This window comes from Gambusia affinis, linkage group LG19, assembly GCF_019740435.1.
Source record: "Gambusia affinis linkage group LG19, SWU_Gaff_1.0, whole genome shotgun sequence".
In the NCBI taxonomy this organism is placed as follows: Eukaryota; Metazoa; Chordata; class Actinopteri; order Cyprinodontiformes; family Poeciliidae; genus Gambusia; species Gambusia affinis.
In genome coordinates this window covers 17,304,370-17,324,732 of record NC_057886.1, presented here as the reverse complement: position 1 = coordinate 17,324,732, position 20,363 = coordinate 17,304,370, and the positions used below count along the sequence as shown (strand labels likewise).

At 36.9% G+C, this 20,363-nt stretch overlaps 1 protein-coding gene across 2 annotated transcripts in view; it reads left to right on the top strand.

Moving 5' to 3' along the window:
• Positions 1-20,363, top strand: part of stat5a (signal transducer and activator of transcription 5a) — a 60,144-nt gene that overhangs the window by 27,178 nt on the left and 12,603 nt on the right. The window contains exons 1-8 of one of the 2 annotated variants that reach the window (XM_044099378.1): positions 2,203-2,228; positions 12,970-13,113; positions 13,214-13,370; positions 15,384-15,473; positions 16,244-16,418; positions 17,549-17,679; positions 17,871-18,022; positions 18,376-18,531. In XM_044099378.1, the coding sequence (XP_043955313.1) occupies positions 12,983-13,113; positions 13,214-13,370; positions 15,384-15,473; positions 16,244-16,418; positions 17,549-17,679; positions 17,871-18,022; positions 18,376-18,531 (992 nt within the window). In that variant the 5' untranslated portion in view covers positions 2,203-2,228; positions 12,970-12,982. Of the gene's footprint in view, positions 1-2,202; positions 2,229-12,969; positions 13,114-13,213; positions 13,371-15,383; positions 15,474-16,243; positions 16,419-17,548; positions 17,680-17,870; positions 18,023-18,375; positions 18,532-20,363 lie in introns of those variants that run through there. The other variant, XM_044099377.1, reaches the window with a different exon arrangement.

The following is a 20,363-nucleotide window of genomic DNA, read 5'->3' as shown; positions in this document are numbered from 1 at the left end:
AATATTAAAAAAGCTGCAGTATCCTGGTGGTATAAGGGTCTACCCCCTTTTAACTATTACTTTGTTAGAGCTCTTTTTGGATCAAAATATTTGCTTGCTCTCCTTTGCAAAGATTCAGGAAATTATGACATATATTGTCTGCATCAGATTATACCACAGTTTCCTCTAACATTAGTTCTGGAGTTTGGGCAGGCTATTATAAAATGTTACTTTCATCCACTGATGGCATCCTGTGGTTGTTTTTGATGTATGCTTGGATTCACTGTGGTTCATAAAAATGAAAACCCTCTTATCTTCAGCCTGATATCTGAAGGTTTCTGGTCAAAATTGTTCATATTTTCATCTGTCCTTACAAAACCCCTTGTAGGGCTGCACAATATACCATAGATATATTATCGTTGCTCAGTTGTCAGTTTGCCCAATATGCAAAAGACTCTTTGGATTGCAATAATTGTTGGCTAATATAGTTTAAGAGTTCTGAAGTTTTATTTTTCACACTAATGCAATATTTTGTCAGCCGGATAGTCTCATTGCAGCAAAAACTCACAGCAGACATAAATGACATTGCCAATAATGCTAAAGATCAAATATAGTGGGATACACACATTTAAAAGAAAGAAAAGAACATTGGAATATGTCCTCACTGCACTGCTTACCAACAATGTTGCAATTGCAAGACTTTCTAATATCATGGAGGCCTTTTTTCATCTGAAGAAAACCAACCTCAGATCAAAATACTACCACTGTTTCGCTGTGATCCAAAGTGTTGGGGTTTTTTTAATCAACATATATTTTGAAGTTGTGTCTCAAAAATGCCTGCAGCTTCTTTAAGTGTTACTGACAACCTCCCGAGTGCTTCATTGACTTGTTTGAGTCTCATGTTTTCATCAGTTTAGAATAAAAGTACAGTTCCTGCAACATCACTGTTCTACTGTTTTTGCTTCTCTTACTTATTTTTTTGTCCCCCTCCACACTAACACATTTTTACTTTATGTCAAGATAATCATATTTAGTATAGTTCATGCTGGGAGTAAAGACTGAATCATGAAATTGGGTCAAAGAGTGCATTAAACAATGCATTTAGAAAGAAAAGTGCATACTTATACAGCCAGACTATTGCAGCTCTTTAAAAAATATTTTCTTCATCAAACAGAACATTTTGTTTTCACTTTATTTTTGTAGGACGTAAACCCCATCAAAGCTGGAGAACATATTTAATGATTTATTATCCAATTTTTTACATCTCAGAAACCAGGATGTTACAGAGATTTTGAGATGCGATTTAGCTGACTGCTTCAAGTGTAGCCAGTTCTTTAACTTAGAACAGACAGCTGACACATTAAAGCCCTGATTCTTTTTGGTATTTGACCTCTTTTCTACATTTATATCTCTGTATCAGCCTTCAATGACTCACACTTGAAGGCTATCTTATCTACAAAGGTCACCTGACTTTAGAAAACCCTCTGCAATCAGAAGAAGTCTGAATTTAGTAAGCAGCCATTTGTTTTATGTCTTTGAGTCGGTACAACAAGCCTCTGCAGCTGCTTGAGAATGGATTTTAGATTAATTTGTTTTTCACTCTTGCATAATCCAAGTTGGGATTCAGCTCTCTTACTTTGTCATCCAGTGAGTACTTTGCTCATAAATATGCCATGGTTTTGCATATTGGCTCCAAGAAAATTCTAATAAGTTGTTCCTTGCATCATTGCCAGTATTGTGAGGATGGAATGAGGAATATTGGCTTTAACTCAAAGTCCATAAATCTAACACTTTGCACAAAAGAAAGAGGGGGAAAAAAAACAACATTAAGTCGAGTTGAATTTCTTTTGATTTTATTTTTGTTTGTCATTTCATGGAGTGAGTGAAATGAGCTCTGTGTGTAATGAGAATAATGAATAGGAATAGCAGCACCAAATGTTGTTGGTGTGTGAGATGAGGTGAAAAATGATAGCAGAATGAAGTGAAAAAAGTTACTGGCAGAACTGTGTGCAGGTAATTCCTACTGGACAACGAGAAATATGTTTCAGTGTGAGAATGTGTTTGAAGTAGCTGTCAAGGTTATTTTCATTCTTTTACAAAAGGAAGGCTGTAAAAGATAAAAGAGATTGTTGGAGCTCTTTTATGGGCCAGCCAAAGTAAAAGGTGAGGTAATCTTATTTACATGTCTGTTTTTAACTTTTCTAGATTTGCCTCGGACTTGATGGGCGCCTACAGGGGGCCTGAAAAAGGTGCAGTGATGAAATAAGTGTTTTAAATAAGAACTTCTCATGTTTTGATTGAAGGTCTTTTTTTTCACTTTCAGAAATATATTTCCTGCAAGTAGTGCCTTATTGAGGCATTGGTAAATTGCACAAGCACAGTACTTTTACAACATGTACACAACACCATAGCATGTAATTGTTGTTTCAGAGTAATATCAGATTAAAAAAACAGTGTAATCAAAAGCAATAAGGACCTCCTTGACATATATACTGAAGCTTAAACTTGTCACTAATGAAGTTAAAGTAGGACTTTTGTCTTCATTTCTGACATATCCATTTCCCATCTCCTACTCCTCTAAGACAGAGGAACGATGAAGTGAATCATTTGCTCTGATAGTAACTTTGTCGTTTGTCAGTAGATCGGGAGGCATTTTTCATTCATTAAGCACCATTGCTCTTAAAAATTGAGCTAATTGTCCTTTTGGTTTGGTTACGGGAAGAAAAACACATTAGCAATCATCAATTTCAGACTCACTAATTGCTTTAACTGCCTCAGTAAACCTTTTTCTGCTGCTTTTTGATGCAGCTCTAGAAATAAGTGATTGTGAGTGCTGTGGCCTGAGAATAATATGCTTTTAACTGTCTTTATTGATCAGTTTACTCAAATGAATCTATTATTATTCAAGGCAAAGTATTGAAATAAACTTTTATCTTAATGCAATTGATAATTGTTTCCCTTTCCCCTCTAATGTATCTATGGTTATGATATAGGCCACCACTAATGTTCTCCATTGGTATACAACAAGCTAACATTTTGGAAATTCACACTAAGGCATGACTTCTGCCAGACGTCTGCAATTAATAAATAACATGAACAGAACCTGCCTGACAACCTGAAGGTGAACAATCATCAACACTGTAGAATATAACTCCATCTGAAGACAGTTTTTGACATCTACTGAATCAGCCTCAGAGAGGTTTCACTCCAATGAACCACAATGAGAGCCATTATCCACAAACTTACAAAAACTTGCAACAGTGGTGAACGTTTCCCAGGAGTGCTCAATCTGTCAAAATTAATCCAAGACCACATTAACGACTCTTCCAGGATGTTATAAAAGTAAGAATAACATCTAAAAAGAAGATCTCTGAGGACCTAACTTGGCTTAGTTAAAGTCAGTGTTCATGGTTGAATACTGAATAAGACACTGGGCATAAATTCCATCTTTAGGGTGAAGCTTCAAGGCCACCATCAACGACCAAGGAGAACACAAAGGCCCATCTAGCATGGGCCAAAGGAAGCAAAAGTACCTAATAGTGTATTTTTCTGGGCCTGCTTTATTATAAGATCTGCATGGCTTGCCATTACTAATACATCAATTCAATTAGACTTTTAAGCCATTACCTTGCAAGATTTTGAAAAAAGACAATGATATGAAATAGAGCAGTGACTCTACTTCAGATTTTCTGAGTTAACTAAATGAAGGTTGTAATGTGGCCTCGCATTAAGATTTTGTGTGGCCTTAAACTGTTCATGCTAAAAAAAAGAGGAAATCCTGCAATGTGGGTGAAAGAAAATATTTCTGCAAAAACATCTTGTTAGTCATGATCACAAATGTTTGATGGCAGTTGTTGCTGCCAAGGATGGCCAATCTGTTATTGAGAAAACAGTAATTGAAAAAGAAAAATGTTTCCCTTGTTAAATTGCTATGTCTAAAAATTTCCCTATTATAGGAATAATTTAAATGTGACACAAAAGCAAAAACAGAGGGGGTTGAATACTTTTTGATGACCTTGCATAACCAAACTTTAAATAGTTCAACTTACATGAAATACTACTTAGTTTTTTATTGTCCTAAGATTCATTTTGGCCCTTACAAATTTTTGAGGCAAGTGAGTTAAAAGAAACAATATTGTTTTATCTGAAGTGCCGCTTTCACAGTAACAGAGTTAACTGAAATGGGGTCACAGATGTGGTTAAAAGAACAAATCCAAAGGACCAGACAGAAAAATAAAGATGCTCGTATATTTGTCTGGGGTTTTCTATCAGCATATGGTTTCCTGATGTTCTGTCTCTTTGGAGTCCAGGCAGGAATGAGAGCTGGCTGACTCATGACAACCCCAAATTTCAGAGCCTGATTCTCTTTTTTTTGTCTTTCATAAGAGACTTGACTTTCTGCCTGGTTGTAGTTTCGATAACGCAGCTCCCTCAAATCATTGTGGCTTCTTGTGTGTGACACAAGTTCAGTTGTTGCAGCAACAAAAATCAGACAAGTTAGTGTAGCTAGAAAACCTAAACCTGATAATAATGCCTTAAGGTCTGTCAAAACATATTTCTAAAGAGAAAACAGTTGACATTTTGATTGAAATTCTGTGTTCTAGACATCCATGTGCATGGATAAACATTTTGCTTTGTGATGAAAAATATGTCCTACAGGATGCCTGCCCATGCCTCTAGCAGTGTGACTGCCTTACACAGATGAACTGTTGCTATTAATTCGGTGTACTCTTTTCATTTTTTCTTCACACCTTCCATAATTATCAGTCACAACCATTAATAGTGAGTTCTCCATAAAAGAAAACAACTTTTTCGTGACCTATCCTCTCAGCCACTGGCCAGTCAAGACCTATTAAGCTTCTGTAAATTTCTTCTTGTTGAAAGAAGTGATTTATTTCCACTGTCACCACATGCCTGCTCTGGAGAGGAATTACTCAATAGGAATTAGTGCTATAAAAAAAAAATGTTTGTATTTTTTTCAAAAGAGTAAGGGTTAGGGTTACAGCTTTTATATTAAGACAAGCAAGGTTATCTCCAGAAAGTTTTCAATAGCCGTAGTTCATCTTGAAGTTGCACGTTGAAAATGAAAGTCAACACAGGAGTTTTATGACGTTGATGTCACATGTAGGAGGGTGAAGGCCATAGGTAAGTGTGTGTGATTTAACACAGGCCTGTAAAAGACACAAAAAATGACATAATTTGAGTGACTCAGTAAATAAATAAGTCTGGCAGCTCATTAAAACTCAGAGATGTAAAGATGTAGACATCCTTTGTTGGGGTGCACCACCCCATAACCCCATCAAACCCTCCATGGGTGGAGACGAGATGCAATTCAAGACACTATTAAGTTCACACATTTATCTACTTTGTATGAAACTACTCCAAAAAAAGAATATAAATTTACAAAAAAAAAATAAAACAAACTACACCTTTTAGAAAAATTATGAAATAGTTTCTTGTGAGTCCAGAAATATTTGAAGTAATTGTAATCATTCTTGAATTCCACATATAAGCACATTAAAGTTCTCTAGTAATTGCTCAGAATTCCTTTGTTTCATTCTTTTAAAATAAGACAGTTCTCAGTCCCCATCTCTAACATCGTTGTGGCTTTTGCTGTTTTCCCACAAATGTCTTTTTAATTGCTGCATCTTTTGAATTCCTGTATAATAACACTTCGATGAATTTGCCTGATGAAGCATTAGTTTTTTTTTGTTTTGTTTTTTTTTTTAAACCAATATATGCTTTTCAGAATTATTTTAGCTTATTGTCAAAACATGGAGAACTGAAATAAAGAGAAATCCATTCACTGGACTTTTCCTTCCACCCTTTTCTTAACCTCCCTTTGCTGAAGCTCTCCTCCCTGTGAGAAATACACAGCTTCCTCAGAAGCACCCAATGTTGACTCACTTCCTCCATTTGGTCTCTCTATCTGTTCTGTCTTTCTTTCTCTAGTTGTCTGTCTCTTTCAATCTCTCACTTTCTGTCTGTCTCAGGTTAGTGGTGCTCCACTTTAGAGTTTCCTGCTGTTACATAGTAGTGCAAACCTGAAGGTAAGGTTTTGTTTTTTTTTTCCACTAGATCCATGCCATATTGCAGAAGTTATCTTGTATTCGTCGTTAAAAGGAAAAAAAAATAGGGACATTGGATGTCTCGTGTTCATTTCAAGGTATTTGGAAATCGTGGAAATAGTGAAGCTTTTGCTGGGAAAGATGTTACTTTCCTGTTAGAGGTGAGAATGGAAGTGTTTATGGTGAGCAACCCCAGTAGCCTACACCTTTAACAGCTGTTAAGGTGTCAGGCAGACCTGTAACGCAGCACAACAAAACTTTTTAGCTTCAACTCCCTGCAGTTCTTTGTGGGCACATGTGTGTGATGCAAGGATGGTGCAGAAACAAAGCTACACACAGTGGGTGTCACAGAAAGAGCTGGTAGAAAGGCTTTCTGCTCTTCCTGTTGGGTTCTTCCTCCAATCAGCTGATAGCTCATGTGCTGATGCTTGCTGCTGATTCCCTTGCAGATAAAATGTCTAGGTTGCACATTTGAATTTCACTTCTTTTGTCTTTTTGGGATAGAGTCATTGTTTTATCACTTGATTTTCATTCATTTGAACAATTGAGAGAGAGGGAAAAGACGTTAGGGTTAGCAGGAACAACTCTGAAAGAGTATTTGCTCCCTTACAGATTTGTTTTCACAGTTACAGGTTTCAGATTGGCAAGCACATTTTATGATCAAAGATAACCTGAGTAAACGTAAAATACAGTTGACAGTTATTTCACTTATTAAAGAAATAAAAAAGTGAATTATATTGCTCATTGCGTCACTATAGAGGAACTGTGTAAGGTTTCAAAAAATCTCAATTGGTTTTCAAACGTCTCAGTCAAGTTATATGTCCTTGGAGTCATTTTGACACATCAGACATTTCTGGGAAGGATCGCCACTGTCCTGAAGTCTTAGAAACAGCCAAGTGAAACTTTTTGGACTTATATTTGACTTTTTATCTCAACTGTTCTTGAATTTCTTTAGATCAGGGGCATAGTGTGTTGCTTTTTAAAGCTTATAGCCATCCCTCATGTTGTTCGACTTTTCTACTTTGTTAGTGCCGTTAAAAAAAGAAGCATGAACCAACCAACTATTATGCATTTCATAAAAAAAAAAACATATTAAGAGGTGAGCTTCACATAGAAATCCTGAATACTTCAGCAGTGTAAACATCTCTAGTCTCAAGAAATGCCCGTCATCTTTAGTAAAAGTCTTTCATCAATATATTCAAGGTGATACAAATGCAAAGATTTGAGCAATTCTAGAGAGAGCACCTAAAGATGTGCAGTGACCTCTAAACCTGTTGGTACCCATTGCAAGGATGTGGAAAAAGACTTGAAATAAATGTGCTTGTTGTAATGCGTTTATCTTAGATTGAAGAATTTAGCTAAAAACAACAGTAAGTGAGGCATACTTCTCTAAAAACAAGTTAAAATAATGTATTCGTCTTTAAGAAATGTTGATTTTAAACAATCATCCACCCCCTTTTGATAGTTTCTATAAAATAAATGCAACTAAAGTTGCACATATCTAAAGCAATTATGAAAAAAAAAAAATATTGGAGACCAGGACACACCAGGCTTGAGGACGAGCCAAGTTTAAATTGAGGAAGTTGAAACTCCAAAGCTCACTATTACAGAACTGCAGCAAAGCATGCCTTCTTAGGGTCACCAGATCTCCATAACAACCATCTATTTGAAGGCTTTTGTGCACATCTTTAAATTGCCCTTAGTAGAAATTGATTAGCACATATAATAGGCCCAGCTGCCATTTGAGGGGTAAATTGCGACACGGCACACATCTTTCAAAAGATCACATGAGATGAAGAACAGAGTTTTGAGTTTTATGTTAAATTGATTTATTTTCCAGCTGACTAATAAATCATTTGACATATGACAGAAAGTCATGTGTTGAAGTTATGAGATGTTCTTTACAGAACAAAGTTGTTTTGTTCTCGGCAGTAAAGCAGCTTTTTCCAGGCATTATTAGCAACCATGTGCAACATTTTACGTAACTGAATCTCTTAATTCTTGACTTATTTGAGTCCTTTAAAAGAATTGTGTTTAAAGAAGAAGAAAATTACAAAAACTACCAAGGAGTGTATAAATGGAAGTTAAGATTTCGGAAATAAGCTTCTGAGAAACAAAAGTGAAAGAGACGTGCGAGAGACAGAATCATATCACTGGGGAGAGTGAACTTCCCTTTTTGTTTGGTAGTTGCACTATAGTAATCATCTGCTATAATGAAGCTATTTGTATGTCTTTGTGTGAATTAGGCATGCACTGATACACAAAATATGTGCACATTGTCAAGCAGAACCACTGACACCACAAACACCTGCAAATAAACACATGCACACACAAACATGACAAATGTACACCACAAACTTCCCGCATACTCATTTCTATTTGCCTTTTACTGACAGTGACTGAACCACTTTTGAGAAAGCTGAGTGGGTGTGTTGACTGGAAACAAGTGGCATTGACCCAACACAACAGCTTTTAACCTAAGGATAACTGAAGAACATGTTTAAACCTTGTTCAGAGTGAAAGTAGGCATCTCACAGAGATATCAGGAGCTTGCTGCTATGGTTTAAGATGGAAAAACAAAACAAATTTGAGGAAGTTTTTGCTCCTCAGGAAGTTTTGTCATTCGCGTTGCAATTTTAGTCAAATCTCCATGAATACAGTTTTTGAGATTCATCTTCATTTTTAAGTCTGTGGTCTTTTAACATTTTTATGTGCAAACTAAAGAATTATTATCTCTAGTTTGGACATAGTTGCCAATCTGGCATGGTCTCAGTCCCATTTCATGCAACCAGTCAAAGGCTTCACTAGTTGCATCAGGTGTTCTTCCGATGGAACACCTTAAATGTGAGGTAATATGTTGCTTGTTAAAAATATAGCTGAATCAAATGAATTGTCAAAGTGTCACAGTGGAGTAAACAAAAAGAAAGCAAAGACCCTGAACTGGATTGACATACAATTGGAATCATACTTCAGGTTAAAGGTTAAAGTTAAAGGCACGGTGACAAAACCTCTTGGAAGTGGCAGATAAATACAGTAATCAATTGATGTCACCAGATTTCTGGGAGGCAAGTGGTCAAGAATCCTCAGTTGACTGGAAATGACTTGATAGCAGCTTTATTTTGCATAGTAAGGCTCATATTTAGACCAATAAAATGGAGAATGCCTCCAGAATGCCTCCAGGCACTTACTTTTGATTTCTGAAGAAGTCTTTGACTAAAGAGAAGACGTTGTAGTAGACTTTCTCATGTCTATCATTGTTACTGATGTAAAAAAAAAACCACCCAAAAACAGTCATAATCTACTTTTACCCATCAATTTTTAAAATGATAATGACATCACACATCAAGCAGATGAATATATATGTTTTTCTCCACAGTAACAAAAACCACTAACTGTGATCCTAGTAACTACATATAAACAATAATGATCACACTTAAATTTTAAATGATTCATCTGTTGCAGCTTAAAATTTAAGTCCCAAACTTTCCTCCTCCTGGTCTGCATGGACCTGAATTGCGCACACGCTAGTGTGTAATCAAATGTCACAGAATCTTGATGTCGATTTAGAGCAATGGCTCCTAACCTGGGTTCTATCAAATCCTTGGGGTTTGGTGAGTTGGTCTCAGGGGTTCGGCGGAGCCTCTGCAGCGGAGGTAAAGACACACTTGTGTAAAGTCGTGATGACACGCCCCGCTTGGCCATCACTTGCTGCAGAGGATCACATTACATTGCTTGGCCAATCAGTGCTGCGGGGAATTTAGTGCACACAGTAATCAAAAGCTGTTGTAGTTGTACATCATGTGGTTTCTTTCTTAATATTTTAATCCTTACTAAATATGTCAAGCAAAAAAAGAAGAAAAGGAACAGACTTGATGTGAATGACAGGTGTCAGGTGTGTCAATTGAAGAGTAGCACTTGCCAAGGTGAAGCCACGCCTATCTGAACTGGTCTCCCAAAAAACAACAGCAGAAGTCACACTGATTTGCAGGTATGTGATTTGGGCAATGCTTTATTCTGGCCCCAAAAAAGTATTTTGTTGATTCAAAACGACAAAAAACATTTGTTTTTATTTTATTTTAAATTGAAGTTATTAAAAAATGTCAAATTCTTCTTTTTTGGAGCCAGAATAAAGTAATACCATAATTTATTGTGAGTTCATGCACTGTTGGGTTTGTTGTTTGAGCAAGGTGATGTTCATGCACTGCTCATTTTGTGCACCAGTAAAAAAAAAAATATAGCTTTGTCTTGAATTTGGAAAAAAATCATATTTTATTTATCACTAAAGAAGGGTTCAGTGAATGCGCATATGAAACTGGTGGGTTCGGTGCCTCAAAAAAGGTTAAGAACCACTGATCTAGAGGATGAATCTGCAGTCTGCTGTCTCACTGGAGACTGGAATTACAAGCACCACTTCAGCTGAAATTTTGAAATCAGAGAACATTTCTCCAATTGAAGTGATCAGACTCTCTGAATAGGGGCTTTCTGGTCCTGCAAGCATTTGCTTCAGCTGGAGGAATTTCTTCAGCAGTGGTTCAGCTGCACCAGACACACTTCAAATAGTCCAGGCCAGAGCTAATTTATTTCTTTGACTGATTTAGTTACCTCTTTGATGTACTATTGAAAATGTCTGCTGCTATGCACCATGTGGTCAGGTGTGTGAATTGTAATCTTCTCTTCATCAACTCCTTTGTCGTTTAGGGTCATGGTTCAGGTATTATTTGAGATCTTTAGATGCTAATGATAATGCTCTAAAAAGGATCCACGTGTTGCCAAGGTTATTCATCATGATAACTATTCAAAAGTAAAAATTAAAAGCGTTAGGGAAGAAGAGGGAATAGTTACCAAAACATGAAACACCTCAGCCAAAAATAATAATAAACAAAAGTCTACAAATAAAACAAATCAGAACTAAAGTAACAGAGACTGTTTGATATGTTGCCACCATGAGTGGCACAATTTGTGTGAAGCGTCTTACCAAACTTCATATTGTGTGATGAATATACTGAAACAGTGTTCACTGAATTATGACAACCTGTCAATATTTCCAAATTTCTTAGCCAAACTAAGGTTTCAAAGACATTTTAAAATTTTGAGATTGAATACTAGTGAATTTTTACTCCACCTCCTGAACTTTCTTTTCTTAATTTTCGGTCTATTAGCATCTCTTTCTTTGTAAATAATTTGTAACACACTCCCGAGTTGTGAATCTTTTGGCAGAATTTATCAATATGGATAAGAACAAACTCATATCTTTTCTTTTTTTTGTCTATTTTTGCTGTATTTTGACATTTTCACCAGATTAAAGAGTGAGGAAATGCTTAATTTGTTTAGAACAACAAAGTTTAATGTTCTGAAACAGTTACGCTAAAGATAAAGTTTAACTGAGCATGGGAGCAGCCATGCTTGAAATAAGAGGAATAAGCCCATGCACTACAACCCTGTACTTTTCTGAATGTATCCCGTGGATTTGAATGGCGAAACTCAAGAAGCACAATTATTATTATTATTTTCCCCTCAGAACCGGGGAACAGGAACAGCATGCATCAACACCAAGCAATGTGTTGATGATGTTTACTGCTGCTTGCCCTTTTTATGCTGTATCTTGAAGTCATAGGTACAAATAATTATTAGCTATTCAAAAACTGGGTTACAGTTAAATCAGTGACTTTGTCCATAGATTACACTCCACAGGTGGTGTCTCTTGTGCATCCCTCCAGAATTATATTGGTTGGTAGACAATATCTCATCTGGACAACAACAGCTCACAACAGAACGGAAATTGTAGCTGCAGTTTCAGAATGTGGAGTGCAGTGGACTTGTTACTCCAGCTCTAGCTTTCAGTAGACCTTGGTTAATAACAGCCAATATGAATTAACTTTTAGCACATCATTCTAAAAATGCTTTATGAAGAGAAATTTATGATTATAAGTTGCAGAACCAGCCAAACTATGAAAAAGGCATGATGTACAATTACAATAATGTTGTACATTAAAGACCAGCAATCTGTTTAAAGACTAAGACAAATGTAAGCAAATTTAAATGAAATACTGTCAGACATTGTTAGAATGAACTTTCAAATATTATTTAATTTTTATAGACTGAATAATAATATTTTCAGTCATGTTTTGAAGGGGCCAACAGTTTCTGCACATCTCAGGTTTTCAGGGAGCTGGTTCCAAACCAGTGGAGTATGGAAACTCATTGTAGCCTCTGCTTTTAGTTTGGTTTTAGGAACACTGAATCAGTAGGTCCTTGAAAGCCTTGGCAAATCTAAATGTATTTAGGCCAAAAGACCATTGAGTGTCATTTACATCATCAAAAAGATTTAAAGTTTTTTGTTTCCCCGCCAGGGGGTCTTTTGTGGGCTCTAGTGTCCCTTATTTGAAAGTAGGCTGACAGGAAAGGGGGGAAGACATGCGGCAAACATCGGCCAGGTCTGGGAATTGAACCCACGACCGCCACATTGAGGTCTAAAGGCCTCCAAATGTGGGTTGCACTATCCCCTACGCCACCACAGCATGCCCAAGATTTAAAGTTTTATATTTTAATCTTGACATCTAACTGTATAGACTTGCAGTGTATGATTTTAAAGCCTTACTCAGATCTGTCTAAATTATGTGTTGTGGTCAAAAGCATGACTGCAAAGCATTGCAAATTTCTGTTAATTTTTTTTGTTTGTTTGTTTCAGAAAACAAATTGGTTGTATTAATGTACAGACATACCACTCTTTATTGCAAAAGTATCAAAGAAAGTAGAAATCCAACATTGGTTACTTATTATGCCGACTTCTTCAGGAGTCATTCACAGTTATCTTTGCAACTAATCGTCAAACACAATTAGAAAGTGTTTAGACAATCTGCTTTGTTTGACCTCAGCTTTGAGCTTTGTCATTGACTGTGCTAATTAGCTGATTCCTTTGCAGCTTCAGGGTGTTGATGATGGCAGTGTGGATCCAGGCCCAGCAGCTTCAGGGAGATGCTCTTCACCAGATGCAGTCACTGTACGGCCAGCACTTCCCCATTGAAGTGCGTCATTATCTATCCCAGTGGATAGAGAGCCAGCTCTGGTGAGTTTTCTTTCCGGTCAAGGCTTCAGGAGTCCTTCTGCCACTGGTACATGTGCATGAATTTCACATTTCTTTTATGTGCATCTATGTGTGTTGTTAGGGATGCTATAGACCTGGAGAACCCACAGGAGGAGTTCAAAGCTAAACGCCTCTTGGACAGTCTGATACAAGAGCTGCAAAACAAGGCTGAGCACCAGGTTGGAGAAGATGGCTTCCTTCTTAAAATCAAACTGGGTCACTACGCTAACCAACTCAAGGTAATTTTAGGTTTTATTTTTGTTTATCTATTGAGTAACTCCTATTTTTTATGCTTTAAAAGAACCCAGAGGTTTTATATATTTTGGTGTCAAATATCCTGTGGGTTTTCTGGAGATCTTATGAAAGATTGTCATTTGTTTTTGTTTTTTTGTTTTTTTATATTGCACACTACTTGACAATTTTGCTTGTGCTTGTTAAGTCAATTACCCCTGACATGTAAACCATTTAGGCTTAAACAAGACTCTTAAACTCAATTAATGATCCAGTATTTGTGTCTACACATTCACATGCGACTTACCAAAGGAGAGGTTTTAAGTTGGGTTTTATTGTGACTCACATAAAATAGTGTTTTGGCATCAACACGATTCTGCAAGAAGTGTGAACTGAAAACATGACATCGAATAATGATCAGCTGAAGGATAATGTGCCTTAAAGATCTTCTGTGAGGTCTTTGCTAAATTTTCTCCCCTATTTTTTTTTTAAATGTGACTTTCAGCTCTGATCATCTTCTTTTGACATTTCTAGACTTCTTCTTTGTCTGCTTGTGCTCCTTCTCAAAGAAATGCTGTTCCTAAACACTGTTTTCAAATATTTGAGGAAAGTTCCTTAAAGCAAGTTTAAAAAAATCACAAAAAAAGAAAAAAGACTGGATAGACCTTTTGTGCAGATGTGTACATAATAATAAATGCTGATATTAGCCATGGAAGCTGAGTGAGGTTTCATAACAAGAAATAAACTGTACTAATATAGTTATACTTTCTACAGAGACAGTTAAGAAAAGCCTTAGAAACTGAAGACCGCTGATTCTCCTTGTTCTCCTCCTCGTTTGTCACTCTTCCAGCATAACTTTCATCCTCATCATCATTATCATCATCATCTTGACTTTCATCAATACAAGTCAGCCTATACAGGTCTTAAAATTCAAAAATAGGAAAGATGGGCAAAGTTTTAGGTTGCCAGTTGTTTATTTTATGTAGCTGGATGGTTAGATGTCTTTTTCTAAACGCTTTTTAACTGTAATCATAACTTAGATGTTTTCATTCACATGAAACTTGTAGTATGAAGTGAACCAGTTGAAGCAGCAGCAGTCGCTACTAATGAACAAATAATAATAATAATAATAATAATAATAATAATAATAATAATAATAATAATAATAATAATAATAATAATAATAATAATAATAATAAATAAATAAATATAAATAATGTATTTTTTATTATTGTTGTTATTATTAATAATAATTATTAAATAATAATTATAATATAATAATAATAATAATAATAATAGCTGTTATTATTATTATTATTATTATTATTATTATTATTATTATTATTATTGTTATTTTATTATTATTATAGTTTTAAAATTGTTTTAGTTAATGAAAATATATGTGATCTCCTGTGAGTAAAAAAAATTAAGTGAACAAGGTGCCAGGTTATGTTTTTGGCAAAATATTACAGTTGCTTACATTGAAACAGGATAGATGTTTAGAAGGCACAAGTGTTCAGCTCCGTTTCTTTTCTTGTAGTGTTTCTTAGAAAGAGTACACAACACGATGAGTGTTTTGAGAACAGGTTGTATCCGCATGGAGGAAAACAAGAGAACAGCCCAGGTCAGCTATGGTAACCAACCAACACTGCTATTTATGATCAAACTCCCTGCTCACAGAAATATTTCTTTGACTAGCTTCTACCCAAGCCTGAAATCTAGCATGGAAATACAGATGGAATAACTTATTGACCATGACGCTGTGCTCATATTTAATACAGCAGATTAAATATGAGCTTTTAGATGTTTATTTTAAGTTAAAAAAAATGCAATTTCTCAAAATATTCGTCACCATGAAGCTATCACAGTATTTTCTTATCTTTATGGAAAGTTGTGATTTCCGTCACTGAGGTGTGCTAATTGATTTTAGTATGTCTCCAGCATTCACTCCAGATCTTAACAAGCTTCTCTGACGATACTAAATTGGTCTTAACATGGTTCATGCTCTCCTTTTCTTTCAGAGCACGTATGACCGCTGTCCTCTGGAGCTGGTTCGGTGTATCAAACACATCCTCTACACAGAGCAGAGGCTCATCAGAGAGGCTACAAATGTAAGATTGATGCAGATGGCATTTGCAGTATGTCGCCTGCACACACACACACACACGCCCACGCACACCAACACACCTCCATCCAATGATAATGCCACATCCCAGATCGAGTCTAACATTACTAAGTGAAGCCTAAATTACATGATGGTCCAGAAATTGGGTAATTGCAAAACTGCTCTCTTTTTCCGTTGTTTGTCCACCAAATGTCTGCCCGTTTATTACATTGTTGTAAAAGTGATTCATTAGCACATTAGGGTCTTTTCAGTTTTATAGCTGACTCCATTTTAATGCCATATGAACTGCTGCTTTTTCAGTTTACACAATGGCCCTGAGTTCTAAAACCCTGGAACCAGCAGTGCGTGAAACATCTGACTCCCACTAAGTCCTGTTCTGAATTGATTTTCAGTCACAGCATGTTTATTTCTATTTGCGAAATTGACTTTGATCGAATTAATTTCATGCTGTTTAGCCTGAACCTTCATGGCACCATGGAGCACTCATAGTCTATCAGTGAGCCCACATCCATTTTTTTTTCCATGTCAGTTTTCTGTGTCTCCACAGTATTTGCTTTTAGTTGCCGGGGAGTTTGTCGTCAAATACACTAACAGCAACATAGAGCAGCCAGCATCCCACCCAGAGGCCTCTAAAATAACAGCTCACCAGTGGCTACCCATTTGTATTAACAATCCTAATAAACGATCTAGTCTTCCACGTGGACAGATATTTGTCTTTCTCATTCCTCCATCTCTACGTTTCCACATTTTATTTAGTCAAGCTCTCCTGTGGGTGGGATGATGGACAGCATGTCTCAGAAGTACCAGCAGATCAACCAAGTCTTTGAGGAGCTTCGCCTGCTCACACAAGACACTGAGAATGACCTGCGCAAGCTCCAGCACAACCAGGAGTACTTTATCATCCAGTACCAAGAAAGCCTTCGCATCCAGGGTGAGACTTGAGGGCATGCACGTCAATATTGTTATTGCTCTAAATTAATTATTTGACTTACTAACATTTGCAATGAGCAGCTGCAGGGTGGGTAATTAGTAAAGAAATCTATAAAGGTCAAACATGCTTAGGTGGTGTGGTGTGTGGCTTTTATAAACATTTAGTTAATTGAAGTGCGTCCTGTTTTGGTCAGTTTGGATTACCAAAATTGGTTGTGTTTGCTAAATGCCAGAATGCATTTGTTCAAAATAAGCAGCAGTGTGCATACACAGAGATTCCTATGCATTTAAACAAGATGGCGAAACCCAGATGATGATGCCACGTTTTATTAAGCAACTGTCACACTAGTGGCCTTCATTTCAAAATAAGCAGACAGGAAATGGGAAAAGAGAGCAGGGAGGTAGACATGTAGCAAAGGTCCTGAGCTCTGAAATGGAAACCATCGACTGCTTCAGCAAAGACTAATAGCCTCCATATGTGGGGCATCTCAGCTGCTGCTGCACCAAGTCCAGTTAAAGCAAGTCCTGTACCAACATGGCTTGAAAGGCCCCTCAGGTAGCAAAGAAGCCATTACCCCAGAAGCAGTATACAACTTCAGTTTGCAAAAGCTCTTTAACTGTCTGTCACATTTCAAGTGAAGTTTGTTATAAAAATTTTTATTGAAAGAAAAGTGATGATGTTTGCTGCCTGAGAATAGTGTCTCAGCTATGAAGGACTGTTGGGCACTTCGATAATCAGATAAAATAATTAGCAAATAATTGAATTAAATAGAATGCATGTATGTCAGTAAAATATATATATATATATTATTAATTTAACCTTCTTGGAAATAAATCTACTTTCCATAATCCTAAATTGATAAAGATTGGAAATATTTAAGCTTTTTAATGCCAGGCAGTAAGGGGCGGTAAAAAAAGTTTTCATAACATATTTCATAACAGCTTTTTTTTTTTTTTCTACAAGAGTCAGCACACAATGGAAGTTTTTAAAGTCTGTACTACCCTAAACAGATTTCTTTTGAGTTAACTATTAGGGGCCAGAGGGTAAAACATATTCAGTATTTGCACAAGTTAAAGACTTTCTACCTCCTGTGTTTTGATCAGTCTTTAACTTGTCCACACCCTCTACAGCTCAGCTGTCCAGCCTTGCCACTCTGCCCCCTTCTGACCGGCAGCTACGGGAGCCTGCCCTTCTCAGCAAGAGAGCTACTGTGGAGGCATGGCTGACAAGAGAAGCCAACACACTACAGAAATACCGCCTGGTGAGAAACCTCAGTAAAAACACTTCATGTTGTTTGTTTTGGGTACACATTTGTAAAGCATGATTTTTATTTTATTTTATTTTATTTTTTTGCATCAAATGCTACTAAATTTTAGTGCTTACAGTCCATCACTTTGAGCACTAAAATTGTATTGTGATAGTTTGCACTTGTTTTGACCGTATTCTGTGCAGGACCTGGCAGAGAAGCACCAGAAAACACTGCAGCTGTTGCGAAAGCAGCAGACAATCATTCTGGATGACGAGTTGATCCAGTGGAAGAGACGGCAACAGCTGGCAGGCAATGGGGGCCCGCCAGAGGGGGGCTTGGACATCCTTCAGTCCTGGTGGGGGGTTTTTCCATCTCCTACTGAGAACACAGCTACTAGAACGCCTCACACAGCATGAAATTATGGGTTTATTAGGCTCCAGCAGGGTTCTTGTGGGTTTATCTGAAGCTTTTAATAAGAGAAATACATACATATATACAGACTGCTATTTCCTACTCATTGCCATTGGAATCTTTGATATTCTTATTGTTTATTTACTCTTTATTTTATGCTGAAAAAGGCTTTCTATATATTTTAAGCTTGTTTCATTAAGCAGAATTTAAGCACATCTTTTGGTTGTGATTTATAAAATATTAATAGACATATTTCTAATGTGTGGATTTTTTTTTGTGTGCATGTTTTTATGTCAGGTGTGAGAAGCTCGCTGAGACTATTTGGCAAAACAGGCAGCAGATTCGGAGGGCAGAGCACCTTAGGCAACAGCTGCCCATTCCAGGACCTATCGAAGAGCTACTCAATGAACTCAACAGCACTATCACGGATATCATCTCAGCTCTGGTCACCAGGTGTGTGCGCTTTTAAACTTCCTCCAAGTTCCCTCTTCCTCAAATGTGTATTTCCCCCCATACACATTTCTTCTGTGATTGCTTTTCTGTCATTTTTAGCATCCTGACAACAAACAAAGATAAGATAAGTAAATACAACAGACGGATTTTAATTATTTCAATTACTAAGTGGCTCCATCTGATGACGTTTTTGCTCCCTGAAACTATTAGCCAGTTGTCTCACCCTAGGCGGCCATCAAGTGTTTGCCTTTATTTTGTTGTGTTGGAATTTTGGCCCACTCTTCTTTGCAGATTTTTTTTTTCATTTACCCACATTTGAAGTATTTTTTTTTAGCTATTCTGTGATGGAATTGCATAAACTCTGTGATCTTGATGTTAAGGTCACACACTGAAATGGTGTGACATTTTTTTCTCAGCAGAATTAAATTGCGCTAAGTTGTCCAGGCTGCATATCAGTCACAGATCTCTACCACCAAAATATTTGTATGTAATTGGACTCACACCTTCAGTATGTTTCTCTCATGTCTTGTCAGTCCACAATTAGTTTGTGGAATCATCGAAAAGTCTTGGGAATCATTTAGGAAATTATTTTTTGCAAATATGAGAGAAGTCTTTGTGGTTTAATTTTGATCACCAGAGGTTTTTGCCATAGAATTTTCTCATGGAAGCCAAAGTTTCCCCCATTTTGTTTTCTTAATGTCAGATCCTAAACACTGACCTTAACTGATTAGACTGCTTTCGATGTTGTTCGGGGTCTTTTATGACCGCCTGGATAAGTCGTCAGTGAACTCTTGAAACCAGTCTTTGGACAACCACTCCAAGGAATATATGCCACTGTCTCATGCTTTTTCCATTTTGTGGAAAATTACTATCACTGTTGTCTGCTAGAGCAGGAAATAATCTTTTCCCTCTTTGCACACTTTGTTTTTTGTCTGTTGTTGAATTTATTTAGCTAGGATATTTGCCTTTTTGATGTCTCTTTATTTACTTCATGTAATCAAGCAGGTTCCGTTTAATTGATTTCCTGTGGTCACCAAAAGTTAAATCCAGCTTTGAAATGTTTTAGCGAAGGAGATTATTATATCTTCACTCACTGCCAGGTCGGTTTGGACTGGAAATCATCATTTAAAATCTTCTTTTTCTTCTTGCACATGTCTGCTTCTTTGTCTGACATAAAAAATGGTTTAATGAACTGACATATTTAAGTGACAAAAATAGCAGAAAACAGAAGTAATCTGTCATAAGGAAAGCAGCTTTTCACAGCACTGTAAATGATTTTTCTCATCATTATACATCCTACTTGAACAGTGTTGTTACAGTCTGAAAGAGTCATCACTGGTCCATTAGAGTAGCTTGAGATAGAGGATGGAAGATGAACCCACCTAAAGAGGTCTACTGAGACATAGAGCAGACATTGTGAAAGAAAGGGCACATGCAACTTGTTTCAGTCCATTATTGTAGTCCCCAAAGGCCCATCTGTCAGGATGCTTTTCGCCTTTCACCATGTCTGAGCAGGAGTACGCTAAAGTTTTTGACAGCACCCTTTCACGCTGCCTCATAAGATAGTCCCCACAGGTACTGATAACACACAGAGAAGTCGTGTCATTGTCACAGCAATTTATGACAGGCTACAGACAAGCCTCTGACCAGACAGTAATGCATTGTTTCTTGGCCAACATCCTTTTTAGAGTCTCCTAAAGTCTTCTGAGGTTTCACACTGTCAAAAAGAGAGAACTGTGTTCCCAATGCCACTCACCTCAGCTGCACATCAGAAGCCTTTGAGTCTCATAACAGCATAATAATTTTACTCACACTCCCTCTGGGCCTACAGG